At 44.0% G+C, this 22,703-nt stretch overlaps 1 protein-coding gene across 6 annotated transcripts in view; it reads left to right on the forward strand.

Moving 5' to 3' along the window:
• Nucleotides 1–22,703, forward strand: part of nrxn2b (neurexin 2b) — a gene marked incomplete at both ends in the record, with an annotated part of 555,176 nt that overhangs the window by 277,573 nt on the left and 254,900 nt on the right. For all 6 annotated transcript variants that reach the window (XM_079216104.1, XM_079216103.1, XM_079216106.1 and 3 more), the window contains one exon: nucleotides 922–1,041. In XM_079216104.1, the coding sequence (XP_079072230.1) occupies nucleotides 922–1,041 (120 nt within the window). The remainder of the gene's footprint in view (nucleotides 1–921; nucleotides 1,042–22,703) is intronic.

Here is a 22,703-nt window from a genome sequence, read left to right on the forward strand (position 1 = left end):
TTATGGTCTGTCTTAAGATGGTGTCCCTGTGGATAGTCAGCTTGGCTTGCTGCTATCATCACCTCTTTGTATACCTGCCGATAAGAGATCCATTTCTCATGCACTTTCAATGTAAGTAATGAGGACAGAATCCACAGTTTGTACAATAATATATTCAGAACGTTATCTGAAACTCGTATGAGTGAAACAAATTAGGTGAGCACTCCAAAGCTAAAGCATTTTTCTGGAATTCCCTCTCTGTATTTCCCCGTTGAGCTGTAAAGAAAAAAAGAAAAAAGAAAATATAATAAAAATAAGAATAAGAAGCAGTAAAGTACATACACCTTTAGCCACATGGGAGAGCCTGAGTGTTTGCATTGTTCTGAAGTGTAGCCTTCTTCTAACTTTGAATCTAATATGAAAGGCTAGCATACATTCTGTTTGTTAAAGGGATGAGAGGGGGAAAAAAGAGCTGCCAACTCAGCCTAAACATATTTATTTCTCACTTATAAATTATTTATCATGTGTATATGTTTTCAATAATGCATGCGTCAAAAGAAAGTTGTGCTTTATCAAACATATATCTCTTCTAATTGACTGGGGTCATGTGATCAGCATAGATGTCCGCCATGTTCATTTACGCATTAATTGGAATAAATGGAAACCCATGTTCAGCCCTAGTTGACTCATCAAGACCTAGGTTTGATATCTTTGCTGGAGGTGTTGATTCGCTGTGGGATTCACAGTAGGAAACCAGCGGGGCTTGAACGTAAATATGTATTTCTAAATAGTCTCACTGACAAGAGAAGCGGGCCTCCAGCAGAGCCGAAACTGCTATAAATACACTAACAAGTGCCTCCTTAGTGAGTCCCTGTGCATCATGTGTGGTCCTCCATATCTGTGGATTGAAAACACTGTACTATGTGTTGGTTTGGCCCCCAGGACCCAGTACCACCTGTACGGAGGAGTCTTGCTACCATCAGGGGGTGTGTCTTCAGCAGTGGGAGGGCTTCACCTGCGACTGCACCATGACGTCCTATGGAGGTTCATTCTGCAACGATCGTAAGTGAAACCTTTTTCTTTGTCGCTGGTTTGAGTGTGGGTGACAAGAGTGAGTAGTGCAGGTGGATAGCTGGCGATGGGATAGAGAGTTAAAGCTCCACACTCGGCTTTCCCTCGTCTTCTGATGTTCTATCACTAGCGCAGTATTCATAGTAACACCTCAGATTGCTCGACTCAAGAGTTCAACGCGAGATTGGCTCCTTGGCTCTCGAGGCCCTGCAAACACACGCTGTGAAGAGAAGTGACAATTCGAGCATTGTGTCCCTGTCATGTGGTCGCCTGCTGGGTGGCTGGCAGCAGGGGAGTTCAGGAAGGAGAGTCTGGGAGAAAAGGAATCCAAATACAGTCTTAGGTGTGTTCACTGACTGCATTGAAAAGACTTCTGGAAGATGGATGCGTTTTTCAGTTTTTAAGAATTGTGCATGTAGCCGAGCTCGGCGTGGTAACATAGAGCTCCTGTACAATTAGCATTCAGCGCTCCTCACAGGATTGATTTAAGCAGGGTCAGAGCCCGGGTGACAGGCTAATAGACCTGTTTGCATAAGTCTTCATTTGCTTATTAAGTGGTGGGTGCTGAGTTAAGCTGTATCGCACAAACCTTCTTCTCCTTTTTGTATATTTTTTTAAAGTTTCATTTGTGATGGAGTTTATCTTTGATTGTCGGCGTGTTGCTTACCATGTTAGCTCGACAGAATGGGATTGGTTATGACAGTAAGGGGATGATTAGCAGGGTGCTGCTTTGGCTCTTGGAGGACTCAAGCAAGGGGGAAGGCAATAATAATAATAGCTGCTCCGTCGGCACGACAGCCACGTCGAGATAAGCAGAGAGATCCCTCGAGGAGAGCGGGTGATGAGAAGAGGAGAGGAGAAGGGGTGCTCACTCCTGCTTTGGAGTGGCTGCCTATGTGGAGCGCTCCGCGGTGCTACCGCGCCGGCTTCAAAGATGACAGGTGGAACTGTGTGGCACCAGGGCGCATGCCAACATGTGTTCTGTGGAGAGCGCTAGGGGATGTGTGTCTGTTTTGTGAGAGTGCGTAGAGTGGAGGGAAGGACTTCGCCGGCAGCCTGAACAAAGACATTGTTAAACAGCAGACACAGTCGTAGAGCGCCTATCTGTGTGCACTAAACTGGGTCACACTCACATAGGAGACGCCACGGGAGCTCTGAGAGGCAAATGGGAAAAAATGAAGAAAAAAAACATCTAAATTATTTACTCTGTTTTTTTTATGATTTAAGAACAGGTGAAACACATTATTTTGCCAGATTACAAGTTCCCTATTATCTATTCATTATATTTTGTTTTGTCTTTGAAAGGGGTGGGGAAAAAGTAATGTAATCTTCCCAGAACCTTTTTTCTCTCTCCGTGCACTCAAAACATTAGGTAGATGTATTGTGCATTTGCAAGTTATGTCACTTAAAACTTGCTTAGAATAAATCAATAATGCTTCCTTTCCTATTAAGAACATGGTCTAGTAGTGCACTACAGCCTCTTGAGCATAATGAATGGGTATAACAACAACAATACACTGCGGAAAAAATCACCTGCCAAAACTTTTAATTCGCCTATTTTCACAGATGGAAAAACATAATCGTATCTTTTCTCCTGTTCTTTTTTCCCCAATACTCAGGGCTTCCGTCGAGTATCATCTTTGACTTCAGCGTAATATTGTTTTTGGTTCTGAATATGAAATATTAGTATTTTGGGTTCACTGGCTGCTGTTTAAAGTTCACTCCCCTCCACTCGCTGTCTTCCTGCAGTGTTTTCTCTGAAAGTTTGCATTACAGTCCAACACAATCACATATAGTCCTATTAATGTGTTCCACACTATATACATTTTGTCAAAAGTGTTATCCAACAGTCTGGGACCCTCGTTCAGTGTGCATGCGTTGTTATAGCTGCTTTCTGTTGCCGCTTTTCCTCCCTGACAGCAGCTGCACATCTTCCGACCTGCACGTCTGTCTTCATTTCTGCCTGCCTGGAAAACATATTTCATCTCTTGACCTGAAGAGCCTTCCCCCAAGTCGAACTGTGGGCTCCTTCTCTTTGTCGACTTCTCTTTCTTCTCTTTGCGTCTCCGCACTCTTTCGCCACACACTCTCTGTGTCCTTCAGTCTTTTTCTGGACTCGCACAATCACCGAATCGACATTTGTCTCATCACGTCAACCGCCGTGGAATTTTTTCTTGAACCTGCTCTGAAATCAAAGGTAGGATTCGGCCGGGTCGCATTTTATATTTGTGTCTGAAACCGATGCTCATGGTGGAGATGATCTTGCATAATTTTTCTTTTGGGATTTTGCAGCAACTTGCAGTGGTAAAACTTGGCCCGAGGGTCAGCCTTACACGTCCCACCTCTTCCCTGCCCCGTTGCCTTGATTTGTCTTCTCCACATCTCGAAACGGACAATTTTGAAATGGTTGACATTGTTAAGGTGCAATGTGTAAGATCAGGCCGGGATTTTAGTTTAAAACATTCTACAAACGTTATCAAAAAGTGACAGTTTCGAGATATCTACTGTCAACCAGTGACAGTACAGGAAGAAGATGTTGTTGTCAGTAATACTTCCATGATCCGTGTGCGTTTTGATATTTAGTGTCTTGGATTAATTCCAAGAGGTAAAAGGCTGTCCCTTATTTCTTTGGAGCAGGTGGCTGCAGGTCCTTTTGAATTCCATGTACAATTTCTCCCTGCAGCCACAGAAACCCAATAGCTTATATCCTCCCTTCCCGCTTCTGCATGCGCAACGAGAAAGAGACGAGGGATAAACAGGCGTATGGGTTGCATCTCTTTGAAGCTGTACAAACAGGAGACGGACGTGTGACATCAGAAGAGGGGACCGGAATGGGGCAAGTAAAATGAATCACAATGCGCCACCTTGCCATGTGATCCCACCAGCAGCCATGTCGTAAGAGATATAGTGCGTTGGTACAGTACAGAACACACACACACACACACACCTTCCCAGTCACACATCACTGTCTCACGTGTACTGTTTACACTGTCTGTCATATGTGCACGGAAATATTTTTTCATTTTGATTTCAAAGAAGAATGAACGACTTTAATTGAGCAATGGCCACTGCTTTTCATTCTCTGAAGGGAATAATACATTAGCATAATTATTCCCCCAACAATGCTCACACTGCTGTTTTGTGAGCGTCCGTCTGCTGCGCACAGTCGCCGTATGTGTTGTCCATGTGTGTTTTGAATACGCTGTTCTATTAAAACAATACGCAAGCGAAAGAAATGCTGTAACACATGAAACAATAACGCATTAAGAGCCGAGTTTCACACTGTTGGTGTTGCTCAATAGACGACAGCTTTAGTCTCTCTTCCTCTCTTTAAGCCCAGATGGAAACATTGTCAAAACTATTGACAGTACAGTTATTTTTTATGAACGCGCCTACACGGCTGAATAGAGTAGATATTAAACACAAGACAAACACAGAGAGAATGTTCAGTTGTGCAGCGTTTTATCAGCATTGACGTTCCATCCCGGCTAAAGTGAAGTACTTTGTCTTCTTTTACCTGTTGGACATCGGCCACTCCTACTACAGGAAACACTTTATCAAACCTGGAATGCACAATTAATTAGTTTATTATTAATTATAATAGAACACAGAAATTTAAATAATTGAATCCCAGATCTGCATAAGTAAATAGGAAGATGAGTCATTTGACCTTTCAGTAGCTGCTTAGTAAATAGTCCCATTTGCTCTGTTTCAATGGAGTTTTAGTGTCACATTGTTTCTAAATGCGGTCCAAGTTCTCTTTACTCTGCCAAGAATAAAAAGCTTTTTAATCATCAAATTTACCTCATCTTAATGTGTCTGAGAAGCTTATTGTTGTGTACTCTGTCACACATTTTAGTGGCCAGAAGCGAGGGCAGGCGACGAAACCCAATGTGACACGCTGAGGAGCTGGTTCTAAAACAGGATGAGCCCGGGGTTATCCGCTCCGGTTGGTGGCGTTGATGAGGCCCCGCTCCGGGCTGCGCCCACGTGGATGTCTCTTAGACCCCCCACCTCTCCCGTTTCATCAAAAATTCAGATGTTTGTTTTTGTTAGCGGTGTTGTTTTATCCATTTTTCCAAAATAGCTTTTACCTCCGGGTCCACTAACTGTTAAAAATGGGTTTGTTCTGTAAAGTACTTGTACTTGTAAATGGTATACCGAAGCATTTTCAATTTGTTTAAAAAAATAAATAATAACAATGTGGAAATGCATTATTCACAAATGCGTTTTTGAATACTGCAATGCAAGATAAGGTGTCTCAGTTGAACTGTGTATCAACTCCTAAATTCTCTGGTCCGTGGAGCTATTTTGAGAGCCCCCCCATCCCCTTGTCATACTGGACTGCAGTCTTCTTTTTTTAATCTTTTACTGGTGTTGCCTATTTATGAGCATCCACCTGACATGGCAGATAAGAGAAGACACCGTCGAGGAAGCCCGGCGGTCTGATTGGCAGAAAGAGTATATTGAATGTGATCACCAGAGCCCGGAGTTAACACTGTTGCCTTTTGGCTGCGGATAAAGAGAAGCTCCCCGCCGCTCACTCCCGCTGAATGTATTCGTCAAGTTCCTGTGCAGCAATGCTGCTGAGTGGTGCGAAGGCTCACATTGTGATGGCCGGGTGTGTGTGAGCATCTAAAATAAATCCCAATCCCTATTTAGTGGAGTATTGTTTGCACCTCTTCAGTGACCTCTTCTGCTGGTCCGTTTGCTCTCGCTGGCCCGCCGCACTGCACTCTGGGGAGGCTAATACACGAAGCGCGCCTCGTGGGAAGGAGCAGATACAAATGAAAGTCCTTTCTACACACAGTCCACTGACCTCGGCAGCCACATCCAAACACAACTGCTCCCCAGCAGCATTTAATATCAAATGTATCTGCTTTTCTAAATACTCATTACAGTAGGAACATATGCCGCTATTACGCTCGAAAGAAGCACTTGCAATTGAAACTGCAGGTTGTTGCACATACTGTACCATTGTGTTCAGGACCACAGATGCATTTAAGGCACAACAAATATAAAAAATAAATAAAAAGCTGTCTTATACCCGCTCAAACACACACACACACACATACACCAGAGAGAGAGGGCATTTGTTATTCAGCAGCAGCCCGCGGTGATTGACTGGTCTATTTGTCTCTGCATAGCGTATAAGTGGGCCACTTGGTATTCTGCCTTATTCATCTGGAACCAGCTCAGACAGAGATGCTGTGTAAGTGTGTGCAGTGCGAGGGCTTTGTTTCTCTCTCTCTCTCGCTCTCTCGTCCTCTGTTTATGTGAGTGAGCGAGAGTGAAAAAAGACGAAGAGGGAGGTGCAGGGAGGAGCAATTCTTGACTGGGCGTTGGCACAACACGTGCATGTGTACAATGAATCCAGCTGCCGGTGCATAGTGCTGTCAGGCATACTAATTGAGTGCAGAGTTCCAGGGCGTTTTGCAGGCAGCTCTGCTGATTTCAATCTGCCTCCTCTCCCAATCTTTCATCTCTATTTCGTTTTTTTTCTCTATCACCGTTCCCACAGAAGAAAAACGCAAGCGTGCATCAATCTGCTGTCTTAAGACCATGCATGTTGAGACTTAAAAGGTACAAGTTTCTGTCAAATAAGATACTTTATATCTATATTTAGAAATGTTGTGTCAAAAGATACATTTGTACATGTTGATTTTTATGTACTGGGTCTTTTATTTCGGCCATACGAGGGCCATAACACAAAATAGTCTGAAGCACTAAATACAGCTCATCAAGGGTGCTTTCACACCTAACTTGTTTGGTTCAGTTAAAAAGAGTTCAGGCCTGGTTGCTTGGTTGGTGCGGTTCATTAACTAGTTGAACCCTGTTCAGGCCGACTGAAAAGATGTGTCAGTCCTCTTCCAAGCATACTGTGGTGCTGATTAGCAGATCCAAAGCTGTTAAACCTACTGCACTTTGTCAGTTCAGTAAGTCCTTTAAAAAGTGTGTGACAGCGATCCCACAGTAACACACCCTACACCATTACTGTACAAGACAGATATCAGTTATTGTACAGTCCTGTGTCTATCTGCTCGCCATCATTCATAACATGCGATGACTAAAATGCAACATGGTATCAGTTATTTTTCTCTCGTTCCAGATCAAATGAAACCGCTCGAGGTGTAAAAGCCCCCAATGTGTCGTATTCCTTGCCTTTGCCAGCCTACTGTTAACCTTAATAGGCTTGATAGGCTTCAGATTTCGTATTTGTCATGCCTAGCCCATCTTGCATTCTCTTCTTATCAAATCATAATGAAATCTAATTACTGAAATGCATTCGCTCTCATCCTCACCAGCAACTCGACAGGCGATCTTTTGCTCGGTACATCACTTGCGAGGAAAAAAGGACCAAAAAGGGCGAAAAAAAGAAGGCAGGGAAAATAAAACAAAGATGGGTCCTGGTCTCTAGAGCGAAATAGCCTCATGAATCCTGCCACACTGCGAGTCTAATGCACTTGGTTGAGGCTTAACATCGATTGTCAGGCCGCTTGTTGTGATGAAGGTCACATCGTCTTCAACGTAGACTCTGTGCTCAACACAGCGTGGATCAGGCCAGACTTAAGGGGAGGCTTTAGCCCTTTCAGATTCTCATCACCAGCCAAAAAACTCACGAGGAATGAGCAAGCAGAGCCACACACCTCTCGAAGTGAAGAGAGGAAAAAAACAAGCTCTCTTCAAACCTCCCTGATCCAATAAGGGAAATCTGCTTTGACCCAGAAGCCATCAGGGAGGAAGACGAGCATGGCCGCACATAAAACGTAGAAGGTGTCTGAGTAGCTTTTTTGTTTCTTGTTTTTGCTCATATTCTCTCCAACTCTCCTTCCGCATATGTTTTTCTTCCGCGGCTCCCATCTTTACTCCACGCCGTTTGCCAGCCGGCCCCAAGAGCTGCTGTCCGGACCTAGTAATTAACCGGCACCTCATTAGACCAGAAACACAGTGTGAATCCTGAATAATCACTTGGCTTGCTTTTTTTTCTTCTTTTTTTTTTTTTTCATGCCCATAAATACACTCACACACAAGCACAAGCACAGGAACCCTCTCTACTCTTCAGTTGTGGGCCGCTCCGTAAATTCGATGGAAGGAGACCGGAGAGGTTGCAGCTATCTTTCCATTTGCAGACACTCGAGTGAAAGCACAGGCGGAGAAAGGAGAAGACGGATGGGAAGCAGTAAGAAAAAGGAAAAGAGAGAGAGAGCGTCGGTAAGGAATGAAATAGTGTTTGGGCGTGCAGAGGCAATTTTGGCTCCCCCAAAAGAGGGCAGTGCTAAGCCCATTGGACTTTAGAAGTCACCATGTCAAGAGCTTGAAGGAGATTGGTTGAGGTTGGACGGCCACATTCTGTGGCCTGTGGCGCCGAGGGCGGCAGGTGAAAGTAATGGCTTGGCTCCACATATGGCTCTGGCAGGAAATCGTGCTCTTCACTGGTATTCATTTAAATTTTCAATCAGTGTGCCAATTTTCCGAACCCACAGAACGAGTGCAGTAGAGGCGAAAATATCTCACCCACAATAACTTCAATAGTGAGCATACATCTGTTTAGCTTTGAGCCCTTACGTCTTTCAATGACCATGTTGTTCCTCAGGTAGATAGGAGGCCAGACAAGGGCCTGTTTCTTCGGCTAAAGATACCAAAAGAAACTTTTCTTTTAGTCTTGATGAGTTTTTTTTTTAATTCCGCCTTGAGCCAGTGCAGATTTTCCACCCTTTGCTTGGTTTTAATTAAAGACCGGGTGAGCTTTTAAACCACAGTGTGCATGAAGGGACGATTAATGGGGCTTTGTAATTGCTTCGAGACCACTCCAGCCACTTGCACCCATTATCAAAAGTCTTCCACTGTACGGCGGAATAAGAACGAGAGCGGTGGGAGGGATGTTTGTGCGTGGAATTGTGCGGGCTCTGGGAAAGTGAATCAAAACACAAAAGCTGATGAAAAATTGGGGAAGGCAATTATTTCTCGCAGGTGCTCAGATCACACGTCTCATGTTAGTCGATTCCTTTGTCGACACTTTGTAAATAGCAGCATCGCACGTCTGACTAGTGTCAATACTGATACCTGATTGAATTCAGTGGAGAAAATGCACCCGCAAATACCATACAGCCTTTTTGCAATCACACACGACTCAGGTGTGTGTGTGTGTGTGTGTGTGTGTGTGTGTGTGTGTGTGTGTGTGAGATGCATTTTTGGATGCTACCATAGTGGGACACAGGACACAGATTGAAGTAACAGACAGCTGCTAAAAGGCTTTTAGCGATTACATTTTTTTATCCATACACAGTCATTTTCATGAATGGATCTGTTAATCTATTGCAAGAGCTTTTCTCACACCATTATGTTTCTTCAGCTTTAATGATACAAAAAATGTCACAGTTATGAGAAAATCATTAGAGTTGTCCCTGACAGTCAAATCCGATTTTCCCCATTGTGGACAACTAAACTACAGGCGAAGATACATGTGACTATGGCTCAGCTGTTGTTTCAGAATAATGTTTGTTGCGTGTGTGTACAATGCAGCACTGTCGAGTACGTAAACGGAATGGAGATTGATGGACAGAAGGGATGAGTTTGTTAGCCTGCTTGCTTTCCGTGGTTGTTATTATATTTAGCACTCTCATAGGGCTACATTCTTCTACGACTGTTCAGAGCAATGCATGTATTCTTTGATTTTTCAAATATACTCATGCATACAAGACGATTGTGACTAAGTTTGGCAGAATCTTAGTAGAATCAGGCTTTTTAGATTAAATCATCGACGTTTCAGGGTCATCCCGAAACACATTTATATCCTTTACAGTTTCTCTAAAACCATGTCAAACACGTCAGACAGTACATACCAGGAACCTCCTTGATTGAAATGAATACTATAACACATGTATTACCGTGTCGGATTGTGCATTAGGAATGACTCTGCAGTTCTCACAGTCGGCACTTTTGTTTTTAAAGTAACTTGCAAGTTTTAGACCGGAAGAGGAAGGTATCATCTTTGCTAGCATGAATGGCAGAAGCACTACAAGCAGAAGCAGAGTTTATCAACTTGGAGTGCTGACCGCCTGAAATAATAGCCGGCGCTGCAGGGGGTGACTGCACTCCCAGAATGCATCACACATTGGATAGCACTGTCCGCATACTGGATTTGGTGGGAGGAAATGCTGCTATGTCAAACGGTCAAACCCCCTATATTGTCTCTCTCTCTCTCTCTCTCTCTCTCCAAACGCCTACAAACACTCCGGAAACGCTCTGCTGAGAATGTAAATGTCCATCAGCACGGAGGGAGACCTTTACTCAAGTTGACACGGTAGATCATCAGGACTGACACGTGCACACGCGCACCCATACGAGCAAACGTCTCCCTTGTATTTATCCCCGTGGGGGCCGAGGTGTCGATAAGTTGAGCTGACAGTCTCCCCTTCACCTTGTCTTCCCTCTCCGCCCTCCGTCCTCTCCCTCAACTCCTCCATCTCCCTGCCCTTGATTCCCTGCTGCTCCCTGTTGGTCGAGGGAATCCCACGTTCCGGGTAACGGGGGCTTAAGCATTTAAAGCATGATAAATTCAAACATTAGTACTATGACATTAAATGAATTGTGGTCGTTCAAGTCTATTCAAGCCAGCCTTTAAGTAAGCCTTCATTCAGTGTCAAGTTCCAGCAAAGCTTCTGGATTATATATTTTATTTCATGAGGGCAACAAGTGTTCAGCAACTAAAGAATAGGAGTAGCACAGACACACAGTGATTGTTGGACTCAAGCACATGAGACACAAACACTGCTGCAGTCATGCCGGTTGTTTGTATGGAGGTAGCTTGCTACTCTCTTTGCAGCGGCAACAGGCCACATAAAAATGGCGGCCGCTCTAACCGTCCTACCACATGGATTTGAATCATCTCTTCCCTGTTCTTCCCCATCTCTTCCCTGTATCAAGGTAGTAGAGTCAGACAAATGCCTCGCTTTTTTCCCTTTCTTTTTTTGGTAATTTCATCTCCACATGACTGCAGCGATAACACATGCTAACATGCTAAGATAGCGCCATAACAAAGTCAGATTAGATCACAGATATGGATACAATAATAGATCTATCTTAGCTTATCTTAAACACAGTGTTTTACACCCACACTTTGTTCTACATGCTTCATTATACACATTGTTAGAGACGATGGTGATGATAAAGCATTTAAAATTGGCAATTATAAACAGAAAGAAAGGGAAGATTTTGGAGGTAAAGAAATCCAAACTCAGCCAAAGTTCTTGCTCTTGTTAGGAGACGTAATCATAAGGCTCTGCATGTTCATTCACTTCTTAGCGTCCTTGAGCAAGAATCCTCTTCGCACATTCACCGCAACAATTTATCATCTGTTAGCCAGAAGCTTAAAATGTGTTTTGAAAACATGCACTTCATCTCAAGCTGATAATTAACTCTTTTCAATGGCATGAATGATTGCTGTAATGTAGCGGCAATACATTCAATCAGCGCGTACGTTTGAGTGAATGCGTTCCTTGTCGACTGGAAATGGTCGGGACGTAATATGAAGCGGCATGTCTTAAACAGCCGGTACGCTCTCAGTGGCGTGTCAATGGAAGGTCTGCTCCGGTCCTCCATGGAGGTGTTGTAATCGTCCTTTTTAAGCGCCGATAATCCAGCAGAGTTCACGTCCGTGTCAGCTTTGTCCTGTGCTGATGTCATTGAAAATTACGTTGCTTTTATGCCACGTAATATCCTCGTTGAATCCGGTGTGAAAGTATTCATGACAAAAACAGTTCAATATGAGCGCTGGCTTCCAGTCAAATCAGTGGAGTGTGAACTGACCCCCTCCTGATCATCGGCTGCTCCATGTTGTACTCTGTTGGACTAAAACTACCCTCACATCCTCCCCTCTGTCTCTAGACCAGTAATGGAATTCCCCAAGCGTAAACGCCGTGGCCATTTTAAAGCGGGGCCTGAATCAGGGGGCTAGTGAGGTGATAAATGATGGCGGCGGTAGAGGGCGATAAATCAGAAATATTCCTCTACACTTCCCTAAAGAATTAATATACATCAAGGTGCATTTCACTGCATAGACTGTGACATTTTAATAGATTAATTTGCCTCTCGCTTGTCCCCAACCCACTTTTGCTTAAGCCTTGCGTGAAATTTCAAATCATCTTGGGGTTTTTACAATGTGTCCAGAGAGAGATCGCATTGATGTTTGGTCTCTGAAGAAGTATTCATTACATTGCTGTTTACTAGCGTGACAAAACTGCATTATGAAACCTAACCTCCAGTGTAGGTGCTCCTCCGTTTGCCTTTGATTAAGACCTTTTTGACTCACTTAATGAGGAACGTAGATGCGCCTGTGTGCTTCTGTGCCTCTGCGCTGCTGTCCTGGGATGTGCTGTGTTGGGATTCTCTCAGCGTTACTACTTCATCTCATCGTGCTCTTCTGTAATCTTTGGGCTGACGGGGATGCGCAAAGTAGACGAGAGGGGGAGGGAGAGGGCAAGAGAAGAGAGAGAAAGGGAGGGAGAGAATGCACTCTTTTCAAAACCCCCTTCCTGAGCTGTTGGGGAGAAGTTTGACTCACAGTTGGAATGAATAAACAAGTCAGCCTTCTCTTTAACTTTTAGAACAACGCTATCTGACACTATTTTTTCTCTCTTTATTTCTATCTTACTAGGATTCAGTTGCTTTTAGACAGTCACTCTGACTCATATTTCAAATAAAGATCAATAATGTACCCATGCAGCACCCTCACAGCTGCCATGTATCAAACTTGAATCAATTCATTAATTTGCCCCTCACTGTATCTCCCTTTCGTCTTTTTTTGTAGTCCCATTATTTCCTTAATGTGTGTGTGTTCCCTCTAGACTATCTATTTTACATGCGCCACGATATTCACCACTATTTATTCAAACAATCCAAATCTACAATTTCAAAGTGATTATGTGATCACAGAGTTGTTTTCAAGTTCTTAAAAACCAGCACTGATGCACGTTGGGTTCATGTGTCCTCCACGTGTGACTCAGCTGTTTTGCTGTTCCTCAGTCTTTTGTCCTTTCCTGTTGCCATGACGTCACTGCTTGTGGGCCAGTAAATGCATTGTTATAGCTGCTACAAGCTCACTATATGCACATACTTTATGGTTATTGTTTTAATGCCAAAAATTAATAGTAATACTGCATATACGGAGTGACTCTTTGAGCCGTCCAGTGCAGCACATTATCTATTGTTTGGTACTCAATTTCCTGTTCATGTTGTTGGGGTAACCTTTCCAGCCACAGGAAAGGTATGTGTGAAGATTTTATCAATGAGCTTCAGCCTTACTTTAATTCGCAGACACACTGAGGTGTAAGAATTATTATAAATGTACTACCAGTGCACATTGTGTTTGGCGACTTTCGTACAGATAAAATATTCCATTTCCCTGGTGTGTTTAAAATGAAAAACTCCCCGCTCTCTGTTTTATTATAATCGTTTGTAAATTACTCCAGATTTGTGTTGCCTCCGTATACACACAGAGACACAAGTCCACCCGCCAGTGGATCTGAGGAGGGCCAGGGATCGATTGAAGCCGGGCGTATGAGAATAACAAAGTAGACGAGTGTCCTTGAGCAGAGCAGAAACCACATGAATACCAGCCAGTGACGACCGCCCTCTTCTCTCTGAAAGCCGTCACTCTCACCAGACCTGAAGATGCATCTCTGTAACACTGATAATACATTTGTTTCGCCTCCGAGAATCTAGAAGGATATTAATTATGTTTCGGATGCTGCGGAAGATGCAGCCGAAGCATCCAACCCGTCTTCATGAATCATCTGGTTGCTGAGTACTCTACGCTCTGCTTTCTCCCTGACAGATCACGCGCTTCTGATGCATCTATCTTGTGTTTACCCACTGTGTTCTTTTACTTGACCTGCTTGAAAAAAGAAAACCCTGCCAGAACCTCTTCCCCACTCCCTCGTCACTACACGGGACGTCCTGTATTATTCATGGGGATGCTGTTCTTTGTGGATGGTGTTGCTTCGGGCCGCCCAGTCAGCTGGCGTGTATCGGAGGCAACAATGGGCAGGCCTGACAAAACAATCCACTGTAGGAGCTTTGAACAAGGGTGGAGTAATATAAGCAGAAGAATGGCACAGTGGAACTAAATGCTGCGTCAACATTAAGGCTACAGCTCCACCACTTAAACACATAAATACACACACACACACACACACACACACACACACACACACACAAACACACACACACACACAAGCTAGGAAAGCTATTTTAAGTTCCAAAAGGGTTCTTCATGAAGGGCAGAACCATTTGCCTCTCGAGAATCCTTTCCAGGTAGAACCTTTCACATAGCACAACTACATGATGGGTCTTTATTTTACTCACTGTAACACTTGTTCATTGTAACTGGGAAATTGGAGATTTCATCCATCCAAAATCAGGCAGTTTTCACCACTTGTCATCTACACAAGTTCCTCACGGTTGCTTTTTAAATCAATCAAAATAAAGCGCGCAATATGAGCTGAGCAGTGTCATTACTTTGCACGCTTGTCTGTTCTGAACCCGGGCGACGATTTTACATCATCAGCGGTTCTTTCATCACGGCTGCTGCCACTGTTGTTGTTGCAAGCCTCTCTTTCAGGTCCCCTCTTATCTGGAAATCCATTGAGAGAGTTTGCCTTTCACCTGCCTCTTCCATGAAGGAACGGCCTGGAGAATCACTGCCCACCTACCTGGAGGGGGGATGAATTGATAATCACATACGGCTCTGGGATTAGCTCGAGGGCCGTCTAAAGCTCATTGAAATGCTGGAAAAGAAGAGAGAGAAGAGATTGAATTGGGTTTTTTTCTTCCTCTCTCTCTCCTATTACCCACACCCTACCCCACTCCCCCAACACACACACACACACACACACACACACACACACACACACACACACACACACACCACCTCCACCCATGGTTCCTACAGTTACATTTAGCTGTCATAATTCCTATTGTTACCTCTCCAGTTTCTGCCAATAGCACCCACTTTGTATTCCTTCCGCCTCAACATGTCCCTTTTTATTTTTCCATTTCAATTTGGCATCGAAATTAAATGTTCCGTTATCTATGTAGCCAGTGTGGTGCATGTATTTGTGTAAGTTACTGTAAATAGACATAAGATGAAGCAATGCCATCTTGCCATCATACTAGGAACTCATTTTTGGCATTTTCATCCCTCTGCCCTTAGTAACACTTTCGGTTGCTCAGGCAACATAAGTTTTATTTCTCTGTGTATTCTTTATGGAAAACCATGAAATACTGATGTTACTCAATAAGAAATATCCCCCTGCTTTTCCTCAATGATTGTCTGCTTTATGGTGAGCTTGACTTTCCGATAGATGGCTTACAGACTCCTAAATTGGCCTATCTTTGCTACTTGCCGCAGATGGAGCATGCATGAGTAGTCTGCACACAGGCATTAAGTGTGTTTCGATCTAAAAAAAGCCCATCAGTGTGGCTCTCCTCAGTGTGCAAATGTGCACACAAGCTCACGTCCATGCCCTCCCTCTGCAGACAGTCATTCCACTCCCTGGATAGAGGCCCGTATTGACAGACCGCCCAGCTCTGCTTGATCAATAGTTTCTTCCTCTGCCGCTCTCTCTTTCTGTCTCTCGCTCCCCACGCGCCTCACGGGTATCTCAGCTCCCCCATCTGATCAACTAAGCTAAATTTGTTCTCATCTCGTGCCTGTAGCCAGATCCACAAAAGCTCTAATCAATCTCATTTGGTTTCATTTTCGATCAATTCGCTCAGCACGTTGGATGCTGGCGGGAAGTCGGGCCAGACGGGGGTCTTCTGCATCTGATTCTTTACCACTGAAATTGTCGGCGGCGTGGTGCGCAGCAAGTCACCGTCAGCGGCGCTATAATGCCGCTGGGAAAAGACCAAAAAGGTCGTATGAAACCATTTAAGTCGAGCTAGATTGAATACAGCTCCAGCGCTCTGGAGCTCGCACTCTTATGAATGATGAGATGCCTCTCATGGTTTCATAAATATTCAGAAACAATGCATTTGTCTTTTCTCAGTAGAATCTATAATAGCGGCTGATTTGACATAATGTCATACACACTGATAATACAATCGCTTCAGCGGCTAATGAAAACACTGGAATGAATCTAGTCTCTAGTAGCTCAATTGTCATTGAAATAGTGTGTTTTCTTTCTCTTCCAATCCCCAACTGTATTGGCTTGTCATGTGTTAAGGTCCTCCCAGTATTGATCAATTCTAAAATGAGCAAATAATGATACAAGCATTCGTTACGCAGGTGAGACTTTTAATTAAAGGCCAGCATCGGCAGAACGGTGCAGTGGCCTCATTTTTAATATGGTACATAAAGAAAAGCGGGATTAGGGAGGGAGGTGGAGAAACAGGGGATGTAGAAAAGAAGTTCAGGCCTGCAGGGCCCCCAGTTTAGTGTGTAAACACATGGCAGCAGTGCCCAGCAGAGAGAGAAGTCACTCGCTCTGAAGCAAGAAATCCGGTCATTTAAGGAGCTCAAACAGCAGGCATGCCATCGCCTCCCGTCCTCGTTTTATCTTTTGCAGTCACAGCGCATTGGGAATTGTCTGGATCGGTTAAAAATGTGTTAGTTGTGTGATTTGGAAGTGAGACTGCATTTGAATTATCTTAGAATAAAGATCCGTAGGCTAAAGACAGACCTTATAACTCTCTCCCTGTGTTTTTTTCCTTTTTTTTTGGAGACTCTTTATAAAACACAGTGTAGTGGATGAAAGAAAGGGACTCAATCGGTAAAAGAGGAAAGGATTGAAGACTGAAACTCGATGTATAGTCTCAGTATCTCACACCCCACCCACTCTCATCACTGGTGGCATTTGGGGCTGTCGAGGACGGAAAAGGGGAGAGAATCTGAACTTTTGATGTCTGGCCTGGGCCGCGGTGATAAAATATTGAAGCGTGTTTTCCGCAAGCAGTCGGTACTCACGTATTCTGCTTCAAGATAAAAGACCCCCGTACAGCTGCTAGACTCATCAATTACTCTACTGCCGTTGTCTTACTTGTTATCTCATAGATGCTCTTGCCCTTGTGCACTTTATTTGATGTCCATGTGTGAGAGAGAGAGAGAGAGAGAGAGAGGGAGGGAAAGAGAGAGAGAGAGTGTATGAATGATCCCATGATAAGCAGTGACTGGTTGGTTTGTCTCACACCAACTGGTTTGAAAGCTCGTATGCGTGTTCTTTAGTCGGTTCACGCTGTGCCCTTAAGTGCATCCTGGCTTGATTCGAGCACACCTGTGGTTAGCTCTTAGCGAACGCGCGCTCCCACCCAAAACACTTTAGCGACATATTCACAGCTGGTGAAATCCAATGTGCCTCTGACCACGTTCTCGGCCCGCCCCCGTCGGCCAACGGCGGCCAGCCCACCCTGAGTTTTAATGATCGGTTCTGGATCTAAATGCACTCTCAGAACTAAAATCCACTCCGGCAATTAAACCGGCGGTCATCTTTACTGGTTATAACGCAGTGTCCTTGAAAACGATGTAGCCGGGAAACTAAATCCAATCACAAGTGGTCACTCGAGAGACATTGGTGACACGCGGAAGCCAGGTGTGAACTGTTATCCACCTCAGAGGACGCGGACACCGTCTGGATGTTTCCAGCTCATTTGGTCCTGGCGATGTTGTGTGTGCTAGCAGCATTTACAATTCCCCTCATGTCTACGGGCCTCTCTCTCCCTTCCCATATCTGACTCTCAATATCTCTGCCTATGCACCCTCTCTCTCTCCCCCCCGACCCCCTCCTCCTCCTCCCATATGGCAGTGATTCATCACAGCAGTGAAACTGTGAACACAGGGAGACAAGCCAGTGAGTAGCGTATGGTTACTGCAGCTGGCACTTATTTTAAAAAGCAGACAAAAGGGGGTGAGGTAGAGAGTGGTGGGAGATGTGGTATTTTTTTTTTCACGTGTCAACTCTCCCAACTCGTCAAAGGCAGCACAGCCTTACCTAAGCACATCGCTGAATAACACATTTGTAGGATAACCATAATGTTATAGTTGAAGGTGTAATATGCAACAACGAGCCGGGGGGATTTTGAATGCATTGTTTGCAAAAAGCAACCAACAATGTTTCAATATGTTATACCTTTAAATGTCCTCAACTGAAAGCGAAGGGCATTTTTTTTTATATCTGCATCCAACTTTGTGTCACGTATGAACTAATATTGGCAGATATATCAACAAAATGAATTTATTTGTGAGATCCTAGTCAGCTGTAAGGAGAACGTGGTTCTCCATAAACCTTGTTTTACCATCTAGCTCAGTGGTTCTCATGGGGTACGTGAGATAAAAAAATATATATATTTATAATTAGCATAAATTCAAAATCCTTAAAACATATAATGTATATATTCTATATTAAATCAGCCACGGATGGCACAGCGCTGTGTATTACATTGTTTTGTCAACCAAAAATGCTTTGCATTGGTTAGGTGGTAAAAAAATGTCCACATGGGGTACATAAATGAAAAAAGTTTGAGAACCACTGATCTAGCTTGTATAACAAATAGTCATGATGGACTTGGTGCTGTTAAACCATGATGGCTGCAATTCTCATGTCATTATGGTATATGTATATTACCTGATATCTGCCATCTCAGATATCCCGATGCTATGGAAAGTGCCAGCTTGGCGTGTAGCTATCATTAGAAACAGCATTACAAGGTGGGGTGCCTACTTTGATAATCAAGTCGAATGGTTTCTTGTAATCTGTTGCAGCTATTGTTTTTTGCCTCGAAAGATGATTACAAATAAAAAGTACAAAAATACATTAATTGAAAGAAGGAAAAAAAGAAAAAAGCAGACAGTCAGAGAGAGAAGTGGACAATGAAGGATGGAAGTGAGAGAAGAGGTAGAGGAGGTTGCCGGGGTCTCCAGAGGACTAGCGGTGCAGCAGGAGAGGAGCATGAGTCAGCAGAGTGCACACCTCACATCCACCAATGGGAACCCTGCTTCTAGATAACAAGAGCTCTAAAACCTCTGATTCATCTCCCTGAATCTGGTCTCCTTCCCTCAACTTTTTCCTTCATTTTTACTTTAACATTAATTATTTATTTTTTTATACACTCTCTTCTTGCCATCTTGTCCCATACACTTTGCGCATCATTATATTGAGTACTGCTGGTCACATTTAAGTGTGTTTGTGTTGGGAGGGGGAGTTAAAAGCGAGTGTGAGAAAAGATAAGAAAGAGATGAGACGCAGGGCGAGGGAGAAGAGCGAGGCACTCGGCTCCGGTGGAATCCGTCTTAGCTGGGCTCCACTGTCCTCATTTTCATATCACTTCTACTTACTCCCTTTATATCTGGTAATCAGTGATCTGCCCTTTACGATGGCATATTGGGCTCCAAAAAAGAATACTGTGCCAGGGGACAGAGTATTAATCCGAGAAAGAAAAGAATTTCTGCGTCATAAAAACAAAACCCAACTCCAATCAGTATGTTGTTTTCTTCTCAAGAAGCCCGATTCACAGCAACGTCTCTTCAAAGTACGGATTAAGTCACAGGCATTTCCTTATTGTCGTGCCCTTTAACTCGATTTTTGTCTGTATTTTGCCTGTTTCTACTTTCAATGGGATTTAACTCTGTCACCTATTCGAGAACTGAGATAGAAAGTCCATCTTTTAACTTTGCATCTCATCTACAGTTTTGAGGTTGTATCATTGTTTAGTTTTTTTAAAGGTTTGAGTCGAAGATACACACATTCCGCTGTATTGTAGTATTTGTTCACAAGGGAACAAAGCAGCAAGTTGCTAATTGCTTTTTCCACTTTGATTTGATGATCGCACAGACAGCGTGACTTACTGGCTTCCCCTCTTGCCACCTAACGTTCTACCGTTCTCTCACGTTCTGACTAAGACAGAATTAAGTATGCTGTTCCCAGATCTTATTATCAGACCGGCTGGGATGTGTCCTATGCCCCTTCTTTACTCACAAACAGATGGTTCTGACCCCAGGTCAAATCACTGCCACTTTGACCCCTCAACCCACCTCACTAAACATGTATTAGCTCTTTTTGTAACTGATCTGGTACCGTCTTTGCAGCACATTTCACTGTTGTGCCTAAACCCGCCACTGTATTTCCTGGGAGGCTTTATTTGTGCAGCAGGATGCCAAGGCTTGCCCGGCAAACAGGTAGTAAATTATTAATGATGTGCCTAAATGAGACTGTTAGTCATTGGCTGAGACACGGAGGTCTGCTTATGTGTGCTGACTCGCTTTTGTGCACTCAGTCACTGTGGGGACAATCATTAAAAAGGAACGAAATTGGAGAAACAAAGAGAAAATGGCTGCAGAAAAAGAGAGAAGGAGGAGAGTGGGGGAGAAAATTGGGATGGAGACGGCTTGTGGAGAGGATGAATTGCATAATTAAAAAAAGTAGCCAGTGCATATTGATTGCGCAGATCCTGGGATAGGATTGTGAGGGAACGTCCTGGGAGTGGAGCTGTCCCCAGGCCAGAGTGAGAGATAGCGAGGGCAGGGGGCGAGCATAACAAGCTCCTACAAATGGAAACGTGCTGCTCGTTTAGCAGAGTGGTTCATTTTGATGGAGATGTGCAGGAGCTTGAGGAGACATGTGTCTGTGCGTTCCCCTGCAAAAAGGCTAGTGACATGCAGCCATGCCGACCCACTGCAGATAAAACACACACACACACACACTTGAAAAGCGTAATCAGTATTCTCACAGACATGCATAGGCACATCCCGCTTCCCATGAAAAGAGCTGGCAAGCTTTCCCTTTATTTTCTGTCACCTCCATTTGCATGCGTTTTTTTTAGAAGCCCAAATAACATTGTGCGTGCCCCCTGGGAGGGAGAGTGAAAGTATAGCAGAGAGAGAGTGAGAGAGAGCGAGTGGGAGAGCGACAGCGGTCTCCAGTTCCGCTGAGTCCATTTGGCTGCTGTTCCCCTCTCAGCGTGTTTGAAGTGTGTTTGTTGACCCGTAGACCTACAGCACTAACATCCACCCATGAGTTTAGATTTACAATGCAGGCAATTGTAAGCAATAGAGCTCAAGAGAAATAAAGGGGATGTTGAAAGAGCGGCGGAGAGACAGTTTAGATTTTTTCGTTGTTCTCTCGTCCAAATGCAACAACAACAAATAGTGACTCAATAGAAAAAACAGTTCACGACAGATGTAAAGTTTTTAAATCATTATTATTTTGCAGGATGCCAACATTTGATTATGTGAAAACAATGCATGAGGAATAACAATCTAATGAAATAATATATAATAGTGGAACATTCAGCATTGAGTACTTTTACTTTTCATTCTTTCACAGAAAAGTCGACTCGTTGGCATGTTGTGGCAAGAACTGATAGTTGTGTCAGCGTGGGGCGAAAAATATGGTATATCTATATATATATATATATGTATATATATATATAGCGATAAATTGACTACTCGACTACTTTTTGGATGGATTTGATTCATACAAAAAAAGCAATTGTGAATGCCCTACTTTGAGTACAGTGTGCTATTAGTACTTTTAGAAGAAGAGCACTTCCTTCACTACTGGGTACTGGTATATGCATTCTCCCCTCATCTATTTCCATCCACTTCCTCCCACCCTGCTGTGCAGAGTGTGGTTCCACGGATAGAGCTTTGTCTTACATCAAAAAGTCATCGTCTCCAGCTCGAGCAAGTTTTTTCTCTCTTTTTTTTTTTAGCTTCTGCTTTGTCAGATGACACGCTGCCTTCAGAGTCAGCAGGATGTTGGTGTGTTGTTTCTGCAGCTGAAATTTCCAAGTTTAAGTCGATCAAGTTTTCCGTCTCGGTCTCCCGTAGGTACCTCTGCGTCGGGAAAGGTTGGGCAACAGCATCAGTGCCTTCAAAGGAGAGATGGCGTAGAAAGAAAATGCGCTTGAACGCAGAGGGAGCGCAAACACCGCGTACAAAGAAACACGTACTCAAGGATGCATCGACAAACACACAACCCCGCCCCCGTAAAGACTCACAAGTGTAGACACATGCTCGCACGCTGTCTTGCATGCGCTCATTTACTTCCCGTGTCCTCTGACTCAGTCTTTCAGCTTTGCTTTGTTGAATTTATCAGCATAATCCTTCTGTCTTTGCTTGTTCAATAGAGAAATAGGAAGGAAAAAAAACCTAAGCCAGAGGGAGGTGGGAAATGAGAGGGAGAGAGAGTCGACCGCAACGTAGTGGAGAAGAGAGACATTAAAATGCATGGGTGCCCTTGCCAGATCCGATAAAGCTCACAATACACCGGCATCAAATTCCATCAAATAGCCATCACTGCGGACGGTGTACAGCAGGCAGAGGCTCTCAGCGCTGTATCCAAAGAAGCTTCCGTGTGTGTGTGTGTGTGTGTGTGCGTGTGTGTGTGTGTGTGGGCCTGACCTCCATGTCATTGTGTTCAGTGCCGCCACCTTTTGACCGGCACTAATGGCATAAAGCACTGCCGCTGACACCGGACTCACAGCTGGCCTCGCTCCAACGCAGAATCCCCCATGGTGGACCCCTAACACCTCCCTCTCCTTCCCTTTAATGTCTCCCCTTCTTTCTTTCACATTCCACCTGTGTTCTCGCTCTGTGTCTAAGCCTCATTGCCTCGCATGGACCGTACCTGGCTGGAATGCTAAAGCGATATTCGCAA

The sequence above is a fragment of the Taurulus bubalis genome (genome assembly GCF_910589615.1).
Source record: "Taurulus bubalis genome assembly, chromosome: 3".
In the NCBI taxonomy this organism is placed as follows: domain Eukaryota; kingdom Metazoa; phylum Chordata; class Actinopteri; order Perciformes; family Cottidae; genus Taurulus; species Taurulus bubalis.